Source organism: Coregonus lavaretus (genome assembly GCF_964263955.1).
Source record: "Coregonus lavaretus genome assembly, contig: HAP1_SCAFFOLD_4080, whole genome shotgun sequence".
NCBI classification, from domain to species: Eukaryota; Metazoa; Chordata; class Actinopteri; order Salmoniformes; family Salmonidae; genus Coregonus; species Coregonus lavaretus.
The window spans coordinates 6,040-27,786 of record NW_028156343.1 but is presented as its reverse complement, the minus strand read 5'-3'; the positions used below and the strand labels follow the sequence as shown (position 1 = coordinate 27,786).

At 41.3% G+C, this 21,747-nt stretch overlaps 1 protein-coding gene across 1 annotated transcript; it reads right to left on the bottom strand.

Annotated features, from left to right (window-relative positions):
- Positions 1-8,573: 8,573 nt before the first annotated feature.
- LOC311126443 (B-cell receptor CD22-like) lies at positions 8,574-14,982 on the bottom strand (the record flags this gene model as incomplete). The annotated part of the gene is made up of 12 exons (XM_084200438.1): positions 14,947-14,982; positions 13,839-13,916; positions 13,220-13,561; positions 12,866-13,063; positions 12,315-12,641; positions 11,901-12,155; positions 11,447-11,707; positions 11,075-11,338; positions 10,775-10,865; positions 10,613-10,676; positions 10,290-10,516; positions 8,574-8,652 (listed from the first exon to the last, which is right to left on the bottom strand). The coding sequence occupies exons 2-12, from the start codon at positions 13,891-13,893 to the stop codon at positions 8,574-8,576; spliced, it is 2,163 nt and encodes a 720-aa protein (XP_084056564.1). The 5' UTR covers positions 13,894-13,916; positions 14,947-14,982.
- Between the last annotated feature and the right edge of the window lie 6,765 nt (positions 14,983-21,747).

Sequence of the window (21,747 nt, the reverse complement as noted above, 5' to 3'; positions counted from 1 at the left end):
TTTACGCATACTTTCATATTATTTATATTATTTAAATACAAATTAAGACAATTTTCCAGAACCAATTAAACAGATCAGCACTATATATAACATCACTGTACCTGTAACAGACAAAGTGACTCCAGGATCCCTTCGGTCTGATCTGTAATAAATCTGAACTTGTACGTAGTGGAGTCACTCTCTCTCAGGTCTGTGATTGTCAGGGTGTGGCCATTCTTCTTATCTCTATGGTACGTCACACGACCTTTGTATACTGGGTCATCACTCAGACTCACATAATTCTCCACAGCAACAATTTTTAGTGAACCAGAAGGTTGTTGTGACTTTATACCAACTGGGATATGTGTAAGAGCAGGACAGTTCCACTGATGACCCCTTCAAGGTACAAATACTGTGGTGTTAGTCACACTCCAGCCATTCTGCCCCAGTACAGCTGAAACCCAGTTAGACATCACAAGGACATTACATTAACTTCAATGTCCTTTGACTCACACTAACACTTTGTTCCCGTAGTAGCTGAGTTGAGACATAGATACTCTTTGGTTGAGTGTGAATGGAAACCGTTTAAAGTGAAGCGGACACGCCAAATGTGTCACTAGTAGAACATGAAAATGTTTTGCTTTTAGAAATATCTGTAGATTGACAAACCAGGCATCTAAAAGATACGAATGAGACCATACCTGCTACAGAGCAGAGAAAGACCACCAACACACTTCCTGCTGTTCTCAAGGCCATTGTTGCATCTCCCACCCTGCAGTCTTAGAAACATAAACAACAGCTCACTCTATAGCTGGTGAATAACTACACCTGATACATTGAAGTATAAACTGTAAATGGGGTACAGGGCCTCATTACTGAAAATGAACCAGGCTCATATTGTGTTGAGTTGTATTGTGCTATATGGTTGTCTATGTGATTACTGTCTGTCTGTTAGTCTATTGCACTATATATGTATGTATGTATGTATGTATGTACTGTATGTATGTATGTATGTATGTATGTATGTATGTATGTATGTATGTATGTACAGTTCAAGTCGGAAGTTTACATATGCCTTAGCCAAATACATTTAAACTCAGTTTTTCACAATTCCTTACATTTAATCCTAGTAAATATTCCCTGTCTTAGGTCAGTTAGGATCACCACTTTATTTTAAGAATGTGAAATGTCAGAATAATAGTAGAGAGAATGATTTATTTCAGGTTTTATTTATTTCATCACATTCACAGTGGGTCAGAAGTTTACATACACTCAATTAGTATTTGGTAGCATTGCCTTAAAATTGTTTAACTTGGGTTAAATGTTTCGGGTAGCCTTCCACAAGCTTCCCACAATAAGTTGATTGAATTTTGGCCCATTCCTCCTGACAGAGCTGGTGTAACTGAGTCAGGTTTGTAGGCCTCCTTGCTCGCACATGCTTTTTTAGTTCTGCCCACAAATGTTCTATAGGATTGAGGTCAGGGCCTTGTGATGGCCACTCCAATACCTTAACTTTGTTGTCCTTAAGCCATTTTGCCACAACTTTGGAAGTATGCTTGGGGTCATTGTCCATTTGGAAGACCCATTTGCAACCAAGCTTTAACTTCCTGATTGATGTCTTGAGATGTTGCTTCAATATATCCACATCATTTTCCTTCCTCATGATGCCATCTATTTTGTGAAGTGCACCAGTCCCTCCTGCAGCAAAGCACCCCCACAGCATGATGCTGCCACCTCTGTGCTTCACGGTTGAAATGGTGTTCTTTGGCTTGCAAGCTTCCCCCTTTTTCCTCCAAACATAACGATGGTCATTATGGCCAATCAGTTCTATTTTTGTTTCATCAGACCAGAGGACATTTCTCCAAAAAGTACGATCTTTGTCCCCATGTGCAGTTGCAAACCGTAGTCTGGCTTTTTTATGGCGGTTTTGGAGCAGTGGCTTCTTCCTTGCTGAGCGGCCTTTCAGGTTATGTCGATATAGGACTCGTTTTACTGTGGATATAGATACTTTTGTACCTGTTTCCTCCAGCATCTTCACAAGGTCCTTTGCTGTTATTCTGGGATTGATTTGCACTTTTCGCACCAAAGTACATTAATCTCTAGGAGACAGAACGCGTCTCCTTCATGAGCGATATGACGGCTGCGTGGTCCCATGGTGTTTATACTTGCGTACTATTGTTTGTACAGATGAACGTGGTACGTTCAGGTAGTTGGAAATTGCTCCCAAGGATCAACCAGACTTGTGGAGGTCTACCATTTTTTTTCTGAGGTCTTGGCTGATTTATTTTGATTTTCCCATTATGTCAAGCAAAGAGGCACTTAGTTTGAAGGTAGGCCTTGAAATAGCTGCTATCCATATATAGTCTAATGTAGACTGTTATCAATATATAGTCTAATGTATTCTGCTATCCATATATAGTCTATGGTAACATGTTACATATATATTGTCTAATGTAGCCTGTTATCCATATATAGTCCAATGTAGCATGTTATCCATGTATAATCTAATGTAGCCTGTTATCCATATATAGTCTAATGAGGCATGTTATACATATATAGTCTAATCTAGCCTGCTATCCATATATAGTCTAATGTATTCTGCTATCCATATATAGTCTAATGTAGCCTGCTATCTATATATAGTCTAATGTAGCCTGCTATCCATATATAGTCTAATGTAGCCTGTTATCTATGTATAGTCTAACGTAACCTCTTCTCAATATAGTCTAATGTAGCCTGTAATCGATATATAGTCTAATGTAGCCTGCTATCTATATATAGTCTAATGTAGCCTGCTATCTATATATAGTCTAATGTAGCATGTTATCCATATATAGTCTAATGTAGCCTGTTATCCATATATAATCTAATGCAGCCTGTTATCCATATATTGTCAAATGTAGCCTGCTATCTATGTATAGTCTAATGTAGCATGTTATCCATATACAGTCTAATGTAGCCTGTTATCTATACATAGTATAATGTAGCCTGTTATCCATATATAGTCTATTGTAGCCTGTTGTCAATATATAGTCTATTGTAGCCTGTTATCCATATCTAGTATAATGTAGACTTTTATCCATATATAGTCTAATGTAGCCTGTTATCCATATATAGTATAATGTAGCCTGTTATCCATATATAGTCTAATGTAGCCTGTTATCCATATATAATCTAATGCAGCCTGTTATCCATATATTGTCAAATGTAGCCTGCTATCTATGTATAGTCTAATGTAGCATGTTATCCATATATAGTCTAATGTAGCCTGTTATCTATACATAGTATAATGTAGCCTGTTATCCATATATAGTCTAATGTAGCCTGTTATCCATATATAGTCTATTGAAGCCTGTTATCCACATCTAGTCTAATGTAGCCTTTTATCCATATATAGTCTAATGTAGCCTGTTATCCATATATAGTCTAATGTAGCCTGTTATCCATATATAGTCTAATGTAGCCTGTTATCCATATATAATCTAATGCAGCCTGTTATGCATATATTGTCAAATGTAGCCTGCTATCTATGTATAGTCTAATGTAGCATGTTATCCATATATAGTCTAATGTAGCCTGTTATCTATACATAGTATAATGTAGCCTGTTATCCATATATAGTCTAATGTAGCCTGTTATCCATATATAGTCTATTGAAGCCTGTTATCCATATCTAGTCTAATGTAGACTTTTATCCATATATAGTCTAATGTAGCCTGTTATCCATATATAGTCTAATGTAGCCTGTTATCTCTATATAGTCTAATGTAGCCTGTTATCCATGTGGTCTAATGTAGCCTGTTATCCACATATAGTCAAAGGTATCCTGTTATCCATAAATAGTCAAAGGTAGCCTGTTATCCATTTATAGTCTAATGTAGCCTGTTATCCATATATAGTCTAATGTATTCTGTTATCCATATATAGTCTAATATAGCATGTTATTCATATATAGTCTAATGTAGCCTGTTATCTATATATAGTCTAATGTAGCCTGTTATCCATATATAATCTAATGTAGCCTGTTATCCATATAGTCTAATGTAGCCTGTTATCCATATATAGTCAAAGGTAGCCTGTTATCTATATATTATCTAATGTAGCCTGTTATCTATATATAGTCTAATGTAGCCTGATATCCATATATAGTCTAATGTAATCTGTTATCCATATATAGTCTAATGTAGCATGTTATCTATATATAATGTAATGTAGCCTGTCGTCTAGATACTGTAATGTGAATATAAACTGCATATATTGTCAATATAAAGAAGTATAGAATTACATATTATAACTATTAACTAGTAATTTTTAGGATCTCTGTTTAAAGAACTCTGATTGGTCTATCTAGGACGGGAAGTTAGGACAGGAAAATGACGCTTAGTGTGATCTAAACCAACAAAACCACAACCCACCATCACTGTGTTTCATGTTAATACTACTCCTAAACACAACCCACCATCACTGTGTCTCATGTTAATACTACTCCTAAACACAACCCACCATCACTGTGTTTCATGTTAATACTACTCCTAAACACAACCCACCATCACTGTGTCTCATGTTAATACTACTCCTAAACACAACCCACCATCACTGTGTCTCATGTTAATACTACTCCTAAACACAACCCACCATCACTGTGTCTCATGTTAATACTACTCCTAAACACAACCCACCAACACTGTGTCTCATGTTAATACTACTCCTAAACACAACCCACCATCACTGTGTCTCATGTTAATACTACTCCTAAACACAACCCACCATCACTGTGTCTCATGTTAATACTACTCCTAAACACAACCCACCATCACTGTGTCTCATGTTAATACTACTCCTAAACACAACCCACCATCACTGTGTCTCATGTTAATACTACTCCTAAACACAACCCACCATCACTGTGTCTCATGTTAATACTACTCCTAAACACAACCCACCATCACTGTGTCTCATGTTAATACTACTCCTAAACACAACCCACCATCACTGTGTCTCATGTTAATACTACTCCTAAACACAACCCACCATCACTGTGTCTCATGTTAATACTACTCCTAAACACAACCCACCATCACTGTGTCTCATTTTAATACTACTCCTAAACACAACCCACCATCACTGTGTCTCATGTTAATACTACTCCTAAACACAACCCACCATCACTGTGTCTCATGTTAATACTACTCCTAAACACAACCCACCATCACTGTGTCTCATGTTAATACTACTCCTAAACACAACCCACCATCACTGTGTTTCAGGTTAATACTACTCCTAAACACAACCCACCATCACTGTGTCTCATGTTAATACTACTCCTAAACACAACCCACCATCACTGTGTTTCAGGTTAATACTACTCCTAAACACAACCCACCATCACTGTGTCTCATGTTAATACTACTCCTAAACACAACCCACCATCACTGTATCTCATGTTAATACTACTCCTAAACACAACCCACCATCACTGTGTCTCATGTTAATACTACTCCCAAACACAACCCACCATCACTGTATCTCAGGTTAATTCTGCCCATAAACTCATCATTCTTACTCTTACTGTTACTCATAATTCAGGCCATTTTCTAAAAAGTCCCCACTATATTATATTCTTCTCATCACCATGCCCATAACAGAGGAATATGGTTCATGGATACAGACATATAATAATAAAATATACATATTTTAAGATATTGTCAAGCATACTTACAGAGTGAAGGGGAGAGAGGTCTTGTGATGAACTTTCTGGCAGTCTAAGGAAACAGACACTGACTGTGAGGTTTTAGGTCTGTGGTTGACACAACTTTGAAGTAATGAGAGACCATAGAGTTGGATAAAAGACACACTAGCTACAAAGACTGTTTAAGCATTGACATGACATTGTATGCATCCTTTCAGTATGTTTATCGACTGTCATTATACTCATGGAGGTTGAACAAGAAGAAATTGACAACTTTAAAATGGAGATAGCCCTCAAATGTGCTGCCGATGTTGTAACAGAAGCCAGCATGAAAAGATGCCAAGCTGTGCCCTCTGTCCAACTCTATGTCAGGGACCAAGACGCTGATTCAGAGATGGCTTGCTTCCTCATTCACAGAGGCTGTATTCAAGAGCATCCAAACTGTGACGTGTCATGGGTAAATTGTGACTGACTGACTGATCTACAAATCACCTTGCATGATAAATAACTACTTCATATTATTTGTAGATCAGTCAGTCTCGACTTTAAAGTCGGCTGCAATGTCGAACGCGGCCACATTTACATGCTTGACAACCAATGATGTCATACGATATTATAATAACTTTCTACAGTACTGTGGAAAGATGTTTAACTTCTGTTTCTTTTTTGTTTTATTTTAAGGAAACAGACGATATAGAATGACAGGATAACCTGCAATATTTAAAAGAAAAAACATTAGTATGTATTGTCTTTAGCTTTGAGCTTATTTACAACATGATGCATACATTACACTGAATCACACTTCATCTAAAATAGGTAATAATGCATAATTTTACAATAAAACAAGCGTGATTATGGTATTAATATTCCTTCTCATAAATGCCATTGCTCAATAATGTCTGACAGCAATACAAAGTAAATCATTTTAACACATCAAGATAAACTTGGTCCAAGATTGTACACATTAAAAAGCTGTTATCAATGTTATCAATATCAGTCACTGAGAAAAGTACATTAGGTAATTAAAAAATCTGGAAATGTCAAAACCCCATAGAAAAATAGCAGAAGCATAATCTATCCCATTTATCATCAATATACATAATTATCATTACAAGGAAAGAGAATTCAACTCCACATTTACTCAAAAGTTAAAGCTATGGAAAACATTCTGGATCTGATAGCAATATGATAGTAGGAGAATAGAGGTGTGAGGCCTAGTTTTGGACTCCATCACATTGTAGAAACATCTCAAGTATGATCAATGGAAACAGGATGCACCTGAGCTCCATTTCTAGTCTCATAGCAAAGCGTCTGAATACTTATGTAAATAAGGTATTTCTGTTTTTATTTTTAATACATTTGCAAAAATGACTGAAAACCTGTTTTCACTTTGTCATTATGGGGTATTGTGTGTAGATGTATTTATTATTTTTATTTAATACATTTTAGAATAAGGCTGTAACAAAAATGTGGACAAAGTCAAGGGGTCTGAATACTTTCCGAATGCGCTGTACACTACAAGGTTTTTGTGAAACTTGTTGTGTTCAGGTCTTCTTGGTTCTGGGTTTGTTGTGTTCAGGTCTTCTTGGTTCTGGGTTTGTTGTGTTCAGGTCTACTTGGTTCTTGTTTTGTTATGTTCAGGTCTTCTTGGTTCTGTGTTTGTTATGTTCAGGTCTTCTAGGTTCTGTGTTTGTTGTGTTCAGGTCTTCTTGGTTCTGGGTTTGTTGTGTTCAGGTCTTCTTGGTTCTGGGTTTGTTGTGTTCAGGTCTACTTGGTTCTGGGTTTGTTGTGTTCAGGTCTTCTTGGTTCTGTGTTTGTTGTGTTCAGGTCTTCTTGGTTCTGTGTTTGTTGTGTTCAGGTCTTCTTGGTTCTGGGTTTGTTGTGTTCAGGTCTTCTTGGTTCTGTGTTTGTTGTGTTCAGGTCTTCTTGGATCTGTGTTTGTTGTGTTCAGGTCTTCTTGTTTCTGGGTTCGTTGTGTTCAGGTCTTCTTGCTTCTTGGTTCTGAGTTTGTTGTGTTCAGGTCTTCTTAGTTCTGTGTTTGTTGTGTTCAGGTCTTCTTAGTTCTGTGTTTGTTGTGTTCAGGCCTTCTTGGTTCTGGGTTTCTTGTGTTCAGGTCTTCTTGTTTCTGGGTTCGTTGTGTTCAGGTCTTCTTGCTTCTTGGTTATGAGTTTGTTGTGTTCAGGTCTTCTTAGTTCTGTGTTTGTTGTGTTCAGGTCTTCTTGTTTCTGGGTTCGTTGTGTTCAGGTCTTCTTGCTTCTTGGTTCTGAGTTTGTTGTGTTCAGGTCTTCTTAGTTCTGTGTTTGTTGTGTTCAGGTCTTCTTAGTTCTGTGTTTGTTGTGTTTAGGCCTTCTTGGTTCTGGATTTCTTGTGTTCAGGTCTTCCTGGTTCTGGGTTTGTTGTGTTCAGGTCTACTTGGTTCTGGGTTTGTTGTGTTCAGGTCTTCTTGGTTCTGTGTTTGTTGTGTTCAGGTCTTTTTGGTTCTGGGTTTGTTGTGTTCAGGTCTTCTTGGTTCTGGGTTTGTTGTGTTCAGGTCTTCTTGGTTCTGGGTTTGTTGTGTTCAGGTCTTTTTGTTTCTGGGTTCGTTGTGTTCAGGTCTTCTTGCTTCTTGGTTCTGAGTTTGTTGTGTTCAGGTCTTCTTAGTTCTGTGTTTGTTGTGTTCAGGTCTTCTTAGTTCTGTGTTTGTTGGGTTCAGGCCTTCTTAGTTCTGTGTTTGTTGTGTTCAGGTCTTCTTAGTTCTGGGTTTGTTGTGTTCAGGTCTTCCTGGTTCTGGGTTTGTTGTGTTCAGGTCTTCCTGGTTCTGGGTTTGTTGTGTTCAGGTCTTCCTGGTTCTGTGTTTGTTGTGTTCAGGTCTTCCTTGTTCTGTGTTTGTTGTGTTCAGGTCTTCCTGGTTCTGGGTTTGTTGTGTTCAGGTCTTCCTGGTTCTGGGTTTGTTGACTGTACTGTAGAAAACAGAGGGGTCCTCCTCAGCTGCTTGAGCTGCGGGTCTGAAAAGAGAGAAACAAAAATGAAACAAAAGTTGTGTTCCAAATGGTGGCACCCTATACCCTTTATAAAGCACTATCTTTCACCAGGGCCTATGGGCTCAGGATAAAAGTAGTGCACTAAATAGGAAATAGGGTGCCATTTGGAACTCATCCGAACTGTTCATCAAAACCGTCATCACATCACTCCCTCATTATAGACATGTCATAATAATTGTCTTGAGATGTCCATTGTTGGGTCCATAGTTTAAGGAAATGACATCAGTAGTGGTCACTAGGGGTCAACTGTTTTGCCTATTGATGATATCTACAATAAACAGCAGCATATGAATGACCTTATTGCAGAATATGCAGAATATGGCAGCAGTGGGGCGGTTCCATTTCACAGCAGTTTATTGCACTTCCTCTTCCTGTTTCTGGTGTTGAGGCATGAATGCACAATATGCATCACTCATGACATCATCATTGTCTACTCCTCCAATGAGCACATGGCCGTTACTACGTTTGAGGACACAGAGGTCGTTAATGTTTTTCTAATTTGGAAATAATAATAATAATAGCCTAATACAAATACTGTACACAGTAAAGAAAATGAATTACGGATCAACATCTAAATATTGCTCCCAGCGTTGGTCAAAGCTCAGAACGCTTATTTTCTTGATCTGACTAATCGCGCCTGCCTCTTTGTGAATGAGTGGAATCATGAACAGTGGTTTGTTTTGTTATGATCTCTGGCATCCCCCCAGATATGCCTCCCTAATTTTATCAGCACATTCACCACTCTCTCAAACGGCTAATTCCCCTTCTCGTGGCACTTGCCGAGGGCGACGTGAAACGAACTACCCCAGGCCGCAGGTTGCTCTGCTGACAGTGTGTTTGCGAGATGCTGTGTCCCGCGACTCCTGCCTTGTCTACAGTCAGTCAGGTCTAGAAGGATAAAGTAAGAATCTAATGTTAAACGGAGCCTACCTCAGCAGGAGAAAACCAAACACTACTAAGCTAGGCTACTGAGACAGACAGTGATGTGGTGCTCATTGGAGAGGCTGAGGCAGGCTGCAATGCATGCAGGTGGAAGTAGAGGAGACAGAGAGAGAGAGGAAGCAAGCAGAGAGAGAGGTTTTTACAGTGGTTCCCAAACTTGGGGTCTGATCAAACAATTTAGGAACATAAAAAAAGATATGTTTCAATATGAATATCTCCACTTGGCCTATCTTCCCTATAGGCATACATTAAAATGCTATCAACATGTGAACAATACAGTTATAAAAATGTCACACGTTTTTGTTTTGTTGCTGATGCTGCGTGTCAGTGTGAATCATCTCCCATATTTCCTCCCTTTCAGGGGTATAACATTACAACTGTATAGCTAATAGGCTATGTGTTTGTAGATGGACTGAGGTGAATGAACCTACAGCAGCCAAGGTGATAATGGCTGGGGTCATTTTTGCTTGTTTTTGCTGTTTTCCAAATAACATTTTAAAGTGTTTTAATTGTATAGAAATGCAGTAAATAAGAATCTACTTTCCAACCCCCTGGACATCCAGATTTGGTTGTAAACAAACAAACGTATCCTTAAATGCTGTGTGTTTCCAATGTTCTAGTATTGGTTCTATGTTGCTGTAATGGCAGAATATGCTCACTTGGTGGCAGAACTGGGGCGATTCAATTTCACAACAGCGTATTGGACATCTTCGTCTTGTTTCTGTTTCTGGACGGTTGAGTACAGTGGGACTTCCTGGTTTTTGGAGTGAGAGAAGTGGACGCTGGCGTAGTGAACATCATCCTGGTCTACGGTGGCTGCTGTCTGTGTTGCAGTAAGGGTCATGGCCATGCTTGAGATGTTGTCATACACTGGACTAGAGTCTCCCTGATGGAGAAAGAGGACAGACAACATGAGGCGTGGAAATGTTCCACAAAGCAATACCCAGACATCACAGTCATCTTCTGATTCCAACAGACTCACCTGTCCATTGTCTGCTATATCACTTGTGTCTCTTGTGTCAGAGGTGGATTTGGAGGCCTTCTTCCTGTTTTGCACATTGATTAATTAATTAATGAAGTTAACAACAAATCAGAGTGCTACATTTAAAAAATAAACAACATAAAAATATGAATTTTCACTCACCTGAACCACATGAGTCCAGAGAGACAGAGGATGAGAACCAGAACAACCACTATGATTCCAACAGTTGTAGTCATAACTGAGGTTTGTTTCCCTGTAATATAATATGGATGATGTGAGTACATGGCATGATATAATAAACTAAAAATAAACTGAAATACAGGACATTAATGCAATACTTGTTAAGGGATCTTATAACACAATGTATAGTTATAAACTAAGGAGTAATAATCCAAAGTATAATGATTAAGATTAAATTGAAACATGTAGTTTTGTATTGAAGTATTGAAGATGAATCTTGACCTGCTACAATGATCATCAGAGCTGTAGAGTTCTTAGATGCTATTGTATTCTCAGCCTCACAGTAGTATTCTCCACTGTCCTCAGAGCTGATGATAGTGATATTGTAACTCTGTCCTGATGCTTTTGGTGAGGTTACGTTCTTCTTGTGCCAGGTGTATTTGTCCACAGGTGGGTTGGCATCACTGCTGCAGGTCAGAGTCACTGAACTGCCCTCCACTATTTCACCAGAGGGACTGGCTGACACTGAGGTGTTCTTTGGGCCATCTGGTGTTGAAGGTGACAGAAAATAATCAACTCACGTAACATGGAAGGTACCAAGAGATCATGTGCATGATTCTCTGATCAAAAGATGAGATGGTTCGGTGAACTTACACTGAACGTCCACAAACACAGAAGAGTTGAGACGTCCATATTTATTCTCAGCCTCACAGTAGTATTCTCCACTTTCCTCAGAGCTGATGTTAGTGATGTTGTAACTCTGTCCTGATGCTTTTGGTGAGGTTATGTTCTTCTTGTACCAGGTGTATTTGTACACAGGTGGGTTGGCATCACTGCTGCAGGTCAGAGTCACTGAACTGCCCTCCACTATTTCACCAGAGGGACTGACTGACACTGAGGTGTTCTTTGGTCCATCTAATGTAAAATACAGTGGATTTAAAAAGAGTAAAAAATATTATATATACTTTCCACAATTGTACTTTTCCACACAATGACTTTTAAATTCACCCTCTTATTGAAGATGATCAATTCAAGTAGCAAGTGGAGCTAATATCTGTCACTATAATGTTAACATAGCAAACTAAAGATTTAAACCACATGTACTTACATCTAACACTGAGAGTGTCTTCAGGAGAGGGGAGATCCTCATGGCCTTCCACAGCACAGGAGTATCTGCCTGCATCCTCACTGCTGACTGGGAATAGGCTATAGACAGGAGAGGAGGTGTTGCTGTTTGGTATAGGCTGTCCATTCTTATACCAACTGTAGACTGTGATGGGGTCCAGTGTACATTTGGTTCTACATGTCAGTGTGACTCTCGCCCCCTCTGACACAGATGTAGGATCCATCTCCAACACAACATCTAGAGTAAAAGGAAACACATCATTATTCTCCTCCTATATATGTCCTCTTATATGATATACTAGATTTGTTTTTTTCTGTCACATACCACTACTGTGTCTGGATGACTGCGATTAATAAGGTCATTACAGTAATAGATGTGAGATGAGTGACAGATTACCTGTGACAGTCAGGGAGACAGGTGAGCCAGCAAACTTTCCTCCGGATGTTATGAATCTGAACCTGTATCCAGCAGAGTCACTCAATCTCAGGTCTGTGATTCTCAGGGTACAGTCTCCCTTCTTATCCCCAAGGTACTCAATATGACCCTCATACCTTGGCACTGAGCTCAGATCTTCAGCATCTATACCAGACCATTTAGTAAACCAGAAAGCTTTTTTGATCTCATGATAACTGGGATATGTGTAAGAGCAGGATATGTCCACTGTTGACCCATTCAAGGCACAGATACTCTGATGGGTGTAAGTCACACCCCAACACCCCTTACCTGAAACACAAAAAGACAACAGAACACCTTATATACATCTTTAATTACAATATCTACTGGTATACACTGATGGTTTTTATAAAGTAGTAGAAAACAAACTAGTTACACACTTTACAGTAGTGAAAACCTTCAATATTGAATAATGATCAATATTTATTATTTATTTATTAGTCTCACAACCTGAAACAAAATTGTATTTGCATTTTTAAAAAGTCCACACTCACACACTTGGCCTTTTACAGCACAGGAGTAGCTGTCTCCATAGTTACTGTAGACTGGGTCTTTGTACTGGGGGGAGGTGCTCTCATCTAGATGTTGTCCGTTCTTGTACCAGATGTAGGTGGGGTTACCAGGCAGAGTACAGGTGGTGCTACAGGTCAGTGTCTTATCCTGATGTCCACCAGTCACCTTCACCTGAAGACCTGGAGAAAAACAATATCACTGTAAATCCCTTTCATCACTGACTTATCACGCTAATACAAAGAAATCTTATGTTATACAGACATAAATACAAACCAAGACAATTCTCCTGAACTAAATGGAATTCAATAGTTTAGCTTTATTGAATGTAACTTTACCTGTGACAGACAGAGTGACTCCAGGTTCGCCAGTATATCTCCCTACGGTCTGATCTGTTATAAATCTGAACTTGTACGTAGTGGAGTCACTCTCTCTCAGGTCTGTGATTGTCAGGGTGTGGACAGTCTTCTGATCTCCATGGTACGTCACACGACCTTTGTAGTCTGGGTCATCACTCAGACTCACAGGATTCCCAGCAGCATCATTTTTAGTGAACCAGAGGGTTGTTGTGACTCTACCACTGGGATATGTGTAAGAGCAGGACAGTTCCACTGTTGACCCCTTCAAGGTACAGATACTCTGAGTGGAGTAAGTCACACTCCAGCCATCTACACCCATCACTGAACAGTCACACAACACAAGGGTTTTACATTAAGCCAAGGCATATTGGCTCACACTGACAGTAAGGTTTGTCCACACTTTGTTGCCTAGTTGCTGAGTTGAGTGTCAATTAAAACCACAGATAAGCATCACTCAGTGAGGTGTGAAAGATAACTATTTAAAGTGAAGTGGAGACGCCTTACAGAACACACCAGAATAATGTTATGATTCTTAACCTTTTAGACATATTTGTAGATTGTTAAACAGAGCAACTAAAATATAAGAATGAGACCATACCTGCTACAGACCAGAGAAACACCACCAACACACTTCCTGCTGTTCTCAAGGCCATTGTTGCATCTCCCACCCTGCAGTCTTAGAAACATAAACAACAACTCATTCTATAGCTGGTGAATAACTACACCTGATACATTGAAGTATAAACTGTAAATGGGGTACAAGGATTCATTACTGAAAATGAACCAGGCTCACACACACATGTACACACACACACACACACACACACACACACACACACACACACACACACACACACACACACACACACACACACACACACACACACACACACACACACACACAACCACACACAACCACACACACACCCACCCACAGGGAAGGCCCATAAGGCCCATGGAGTCTGTATCAGATTCTAGAGAAACACACATCCTACACAGTATAGATGTCAACCCTACTCCCTATCAGTCTGGTCCTAAAGGGCCCTCAGCAATACTGAACAAAAATATAAACGCAACATGTAAAGTGTTGGTCCCATGTTTAATGATCTGAAAGAAAAGATTCCAGAAATGTTCTATATATATATATATATTCTACCAACAGCCTGACCAACTCTATGTGAAGGAGATGTGTCGCGCAACATTAGGCAAATAGTGGTCAAACCAGATACTGACTGGTTTTCTGATCCACACCCCTACCTTTTTTTTAAAGGTATCTGTGACTAACAGATGCATATCTGTATTCCCAGTCATTTGAAATCCATGGATTAGGGCGTAATTAATTTATTTCAATTGACAAATGTCCTTATATGAACTGTAACTCAGTAAAATCTTTGAAATTATTGCATGCTGTGTTTATATTATTGTTGAGTATAAATCCACTGTGTCTCACACACACACACACACACTGAGCAGGGATTCAAATGTATGTTTGCATGTCTTTTTTACCCTGGTTAATAATCTCATCCCTATGTAGATCAACACTCCTACACTGAGACACTTTATGAATACTGGCCCTGATGGAACAACCAAAACACAGCTCAAATAGTAACAAGAAGTAAAATGATACATTACCCTCAAGTATATGACTTACGACTAAAAACAAATAACTAAAAACTATTTTTCAAGATATTGTCAAGAGTACTTACAGAATGAAGTGAAGGGGAGAGGTCTTGTACAGTGAGTCTACTGACTGGCAGTGCGGGAACTGCTAGTAAGTGTCAGTTCTGTGGTTGATACATATTTAAAGTAGTCAGAACACAAGTAGCTGAAACAGAACTGTCCTTTCCTTCCTCTTTAAGACATTAACATGCATGATGACAAGAACAGCATGTGAGAGAAGGGAGGTTACTGTATTAGAGTGGGCCCTACATTTCTAAAATGGACAAAATGTCCCCCATTTCCACTTTTCTTTAATACAGAACCATGATAACCCCCTAAGGTTGATGTAGCATAATCCAAAAATCGCCATACAAATCTGTCAGTTTAAGGTAGAGATATCTGTTTTTGGTCTCAATCCACCGCGTTCACCTATGTTGCACTTCTGCATCTGTGGTGAAAGGTGACAGAGCTAGACCATGTTTGTCAGACCATGTGTCACACCCTGGCTCTGGGACACATTATGTTGAGCCAGGGTGTGTTCATTCTATGTGTGTATTTCTATGTTGGTAATTCTGTTGTGTTTAATTCTATGTTTGCCTGAGTGACTCCCAATCAGAGGCAACGAGTGTCAGCTGTTGGCTGGTTGTCTCTGATTGGGAGCCATATTTAAACTGTATGTTTTTCCCTTTGGGTTTGTGGGTTTTTGTTCCGTGTTCGGTCATTGATACCGTCACGAGTCGTTTCTTGTTTTGTATTGAGTTTAAACTTTAACTAATTAAAGTATGTTTGTTCATCACGCTGCGCCTTGGTCTGTTCCATATGACGATCGTGACAGAAAAACCCACCATGCAACGACCAAGCAGCGTGTCCAGGGGCAGCCCTTGGGCTGGACATGGGAGGAAGCGCCGGGAAAGGCCCTGGCGAAAGAGGAGCAGCATGTCCAGGAGCAGGCAGCCTGGACATGGGAGGAGATATTGGACGGTAAAGGGTCCTGGACTTGGGTGGAAATCCTGGATGGATGGATCGCCGGCCATGGAGTGAGACAGTGGAGAGGCGACGGAGAGAGGAGCAACGGCGTGATCAGGGTCGTCGTCGGACGGTCGAGAGGCAACCCCAGAAAATGTTTAGGGGGTGGGCACAAGGCATGGACGACGGGGCTGACGGAGGAAAAAAAGGGGCGGATCCAGAAGGCCACCAGGCCAGGGGTACACCGTCCTGTACGTCCTGTGCGGATGCCTCACACAGAGTGTGTGAGGGTAGGCATTCAGCCAGGACGGGTTGTGGCCGCTCTTCACTCCAGGCCTCCTATCCGTCTCCACAGCCCGGTTCGGCCTGTCCCTGGTCCACGCACCAAGACTACGGTGTGCGTCGCCAGCCCGACCTGTCCCTGCTCCACGCACCAAGCCTACGGTGTGCGTCGCCAGCCCAGTCCGGCCTGTCCCTGCTCCACGCACCAAGCCTACGGTGTGCGTCGCCAGCCCAGCCCGGCCTGTCCCTGCTCCACGCACCAAGCCTACGGTGTGCGTCGCCAGCCCAGTCCGGCCTGTCCCTGCTCCACGCACCAAGCCTACAGTGTGCGTCGCCAGCCCAGTCCGGCCTGTCCCTGCTCCACGCACCAAGCCTACGGTGTGCGTCGCCAGCCCAGACCGACCTGTCCCTGCTCCACGCACCAAGCCTACGGTGCGCGTCGCCAGCCCGGCCCGGCCTGTTCCTGCCACTCGCACCAAGTATACGGTGCACGTCGCCAGCCCGGCCCGGCTTGTTCCTGCCACTCGCACCAAGTATACGGTGCGCGTCGCCAGCCCGGCCTGTTCCTGCCACTCGCACCAAGTCTACGGTGCGCGTCGTCAGCCCGGCCCGGCCTGTTCCTGCAACTCGCACTAAGCCAGGGGTGCGAGAAGTCAGCCTGGTAAGGCCCGTTCCTCCTCCACGCACCAAGCCAGGGGTGCGAGTCATCAGCCTGGTAAGGCCCGTCCCTCCTCCACGCACCAAGCCAGGGGTGCGAGTCGTCAGCCTGGTAAGGCCCGTTCCTCCTCCACGCACCAAGCCAGGGGTGCGCGTCGTCAGTCCAGCACAACCCGTGCCTGGGTCACCGGTGCCTGGTAAGGTACCGGTCAACTGCTCCACTATGGAGCTGAAGCTAACCGCTCCTGCTATGTCCAGTCCTGCTCCAGCCGGCGGGGCCAGACTGGACCAGGGGCGCTATGGGGGGTGTATTGGAGGGTGGTGGTCAAGGCCGGAGCCAGAACCGCCGCCGAGGAGGTATGCCCGCCCAGACCTCCCCTATTTTGTTTAGTTGAGGCGCGGTCGCAGTCCGCGCCTTTAGGGGGGGGTACTGTCACACCCTGGCTCTGGGACTCTATTTGTTGAGCCAGGGTGTGTTTATTCTGTGTTTATTTCTATGTTGGGGGTTCTAGTTTGTTGATTTCTATGTTTGCCTGTGTGACTCCCAATCAGAGGCAACGAGTGTCAGCTGTTGGCTGGTTGTCTCTGATTGGGAGCCATATTTAAACTGTCTGTTTTCCCTTTGGGTTTGTGGGTTTTTGTTCCGTGTTCGGTCATTGATACCGTTGGACGTCACGAGTCGTTTCTTGTTTTGTGTTTAAACTTTAACTAATTAAAGTATGTTTGTCCATCACGCTGCACCTTGGTCTGTTCCATATGACGATCGTGACACCATGAGACGTCCCGAAAATCGGTCTTCTCATAAAATGTTGCTCTACGAACCCCTCAAGCGTCTTGGGACTCGTCTGAAGTCGGTACAGTCGATCTGTAGCATCCAAACATTTTGGGCTACACACTAATGTGTGGAAAGATGAGACTATCACGAACATGTCTGTTGTTTTTCTCTAGGACACCCAAAGGCCACACAAGACAAAATTATGGAAGTATATACTGTTCAGTGCCAAAAATAAGGGGTTAAATCCATGTTAAAAAAATATATATATTACGATCTTACTTATATCTCTCAGGTATAGGACAGACTGTTAAGCTATGGTTAAACCCAGCACTCAGAGAAACAAAACACGACTAAGGGAGTGGAAGAAACAAAAATTATTTTAATAAAAGTTCAATTTGTCTTGGTCCAAAAACAACTGAAGAAAAGGAACAGAGTGGGCTAGTCGGCTCCGGAGGAAGTAGAGGCTGAGGCAGGCAGGCAGGCAGGCAGGCAGGGAGGCAGGCAGGTTGGGAGGTATGTCTGAACTGAAGACAAAACAAACGACAGGTTAAGGAGAGTAAAGAGCCAGGCTGAAGACAAAGACAATTTAACTCTACTGGTGAGCCAAGTTACCGCTCTAGTAAGAACAACGATCTGGTGACGGTGGAGAGCCATGCCCAGGAATTAGTAGTGCAGGTTGATGAGAGAATAAGATGCAGCTGCGTAGGCAGGAATCACTGGAAACAACCCGCAGCTGCACAGGAGAGGCAGATCCTGAGCACGCCCCCCGATCCACTCCAGACACACACCGGCAGATGCACCAACATAATGGGGACAAACACACATACAGATACAACAGACAAAGAGGGGACAAAACAAGGAGGAAGGGAAACAGAAAAGGGAGAGACAAGCTGCCCACATAACACAGACACTTCAGAATAAACTTCCTTTAGATTTTTTTTGGGGGACTATATTTTATTCCATGTAGTGAATCTGCTATTCAATGCGTTTGTATGGGCTAATAGCAGTAAGGCCAACAATATTTTTTAATCAAATAATCGTTGTATCTATTTTTTGGATAGTTAGGTTTCTTAACATTCTAAATCAAATAGCTAAATTATCCTTGGTATGACCTTCTTAAAAATAATCAATATAGGAGGCACTCTTTCCTCTGGTCTAAAAAATAATATCCTCCAGATGAAACACTTATCACCATTGACGGGAGCCATCCTCCTGGACCTGGGAGGGAGAGAGACACACACACAAACAGTATGAAAACACAAGCACCTGCATGCCTGTGCTCCTTCCGTCATTTATCTGTCCTTTTGTACATTTCAAAAGATTATTTGAGTTGATTGGTAACATTTAAGAATAACTCATAATTAACCCATTATAAGTGCTTATATATGTTTATAAATTATAGTTGATGTTTTGACAGACAGACAGATGTCCTTATCCTGAGGAGGCATACTGGGAGGCTGAGGAGGTGTTGAGGCCTCTAGGGTTGGTTCTCTGAGGACTGGGTACCTGATTACCAGCCTGGTGCTCTCCAGCTCCACCCCCTGGACAGGAGGACAAACAACAGGCACAGTCCAAATACATACAATGGAACCAATAACATAGTCCCAAAAGTACAATGGGACTAATAGCACTGTCCCAAAAGTACAATGGAACCAATAACAACGTTTTTTTCCTTTGCCACCAGAAAGGAGTTGAATTGTTGTACTTTACTCTCTGTGTTGGACAATGGTGATAATTTTTGATACAGGTCTTGACCCTGTGTATTATGCAGAGACATCTAACTCCCCATTGTGATCTCTACAGTGCTGTCAGGTGGACATCATTAGCAACACGCAAGCTCAAACACTGGTACATTCTTATTCAGAAGGCCATTTAAGGAAAACTGCCATTTTATCTATCCTCTATTCTAGCACGAAATGAGAACACATTCAAGCTCAGATCTCAATCTTGTTTTATGCTAACAGTCCTGAAATGTAAAACCAAGCATGGAAAAAGGTCCTTTCATTATTCAGCCCCCTGATCTTGGAATTCCCTCCAAGCCAACATAAAACTCCACGACCTGGTGTCCCTAGAGGAGTTCAGGACAAATAGATGAATAGGTTGTTGAGACATGTATCTGTTTCTAGTTGTCACCCCATGTCACTAGTTTGCATTGCCTTATTTAAGGAAGCTTGTTGTTTTACACCACACACATGCCTGCACACACACACACACACACACACACACACACACACACACACACACTGCTTGTTTGCTGTTGTATTTGTGCTTTTTTTTAAAACTTAGAATGACGCACCGGTGCGGGTTAAATAAATGTGTTCCTAAAAGTACAATGGAACCAACAGCATAGTCACAAAAGTACAACGGAACCAAAATTATAGTCACAAAAGTACAATGGAACCAATAGAATAGTCACAAAAGTACAATAGAACCAATAGCATAGTCCCAAAAGTACTTGGAACCAAAATTATAGTCCCAAAAGTACAATGGAACCAATAGAATAGTCACAACAGTACAAACTAAATAATTGAAAGCACATCTCACATAGTTGAAGGCATTTTGACAGCATTATGTTTCATCCCACCACTCACCTGGAGCCTCTCCAAGGCGAGAGCGGCCATGTTGGCATTCTTTAAGTTGATGAAGGCACAGAATCTCTCATGAAGAACACTGATATTCTCTATCTCCCCACATCTGCAGTACAGGACATAGAATTAGAATGTAGAACTCTGATACTCTCTATCTCCCTACACCTACAGAACAGAACATAGAATTAGAATGTAGAACTCTGATACTCTCTATTTCCTCGCACCTACAGTACAGAACATATAATTAGAATGTAAAAGAATGATGATTCCCTTTCCATAAACGTCATTGGATTAGAATGGTGGACCGGCGGCCATTTTGTGTTAACCATTTCAAGTGTTAATTTTATGTTACTTGATGATTATCACACCACATCATGTAAGAAACAAAGAAAGTCACAGCAAGAGAAGCCTAAGCAGTGGACATGGAGATATATATATATATAGAAATAGAGATGTAGCTACAGAACTAAAACAGATAGAAATCGGGCATGGTGGTCGTACGTTTTGAAGAGGTCCCATATGTGTGTCTCAGTGACGTTCCCCGGAGAGAGGGACAGGTTGGACCTGAGGACGAGAGGAATGGAGGGAGGGGACCATCGTCAGAACACATCCATTAAGATGTTAAAATGACATCAATTGCACTGGTGTTATCCAGACCTGGGTTCAAATAGTATTTGAAATCATTCAAATATTTTGAGCGTTTGCTTGTACCTACTTGTGGTGTCAGATTTATGTTTTTTGCACTTTTGGGACTATTCTGTTGGTTCCATTGCATCAAACAAGCTCAATCTTTAAGTACAGCTAGTTTGAGTATAGGAAATACACTATTTTCACCCAGGTGTGGTTCCCACCCCTTCTAAATTGGTAATGTTACCTGGGTAATGCTCTGAGGCTTACCCAGTGTTCCCAGGATGTTGCGTAAATAGTGTGTCAGGGGGGTTGACAGTAATAATACTCATTTATGTTGTACTGATAAATAAGGAGCTATTCGAAGGGACTTTTATTTGGAAAATTCCTTAGGGATGATGTTGAATAATGTGCTATGACAGTTGTAGTGAATGATACTGCAACACTAATGAAGGGGTTATGACTGGTTACATAAAGGTGTAATGTCTACCCCCTTCATATGATGTGGTCCTGAGGGAATATGGGACATTATTTCATCACATTATCATCATGGCTGACCATTATTATGTTTGATTGCTGCATGCTATTTAGACAAGTCATTTATGTCAATCACCAGTAATACATAAAATATGCCTATGGTACACATTTCAGACTGATTAACTGAATAAGGAAAATGAAACATGTGTTTGACAGTTTGACGTCTCAATGTCTTACTCATGTCATGAGTGTGATAGAAGGAGTCAGGCGCAGGAGGGTAAATCACCGAATACAGAGTTTATTCCGTCGTACACAATTGCGCTAGATAGCGACACACGAAAACAGGCACAGGGGAAATATCTACCCTGGCAATAACAACGTGCGAGTAGCTCCACCGAGCTACACTACTCTCACAATAAACAATCACCCACAAGGACAAGGGGGACAGAGGGAACACTTATACACGGACTAATGAG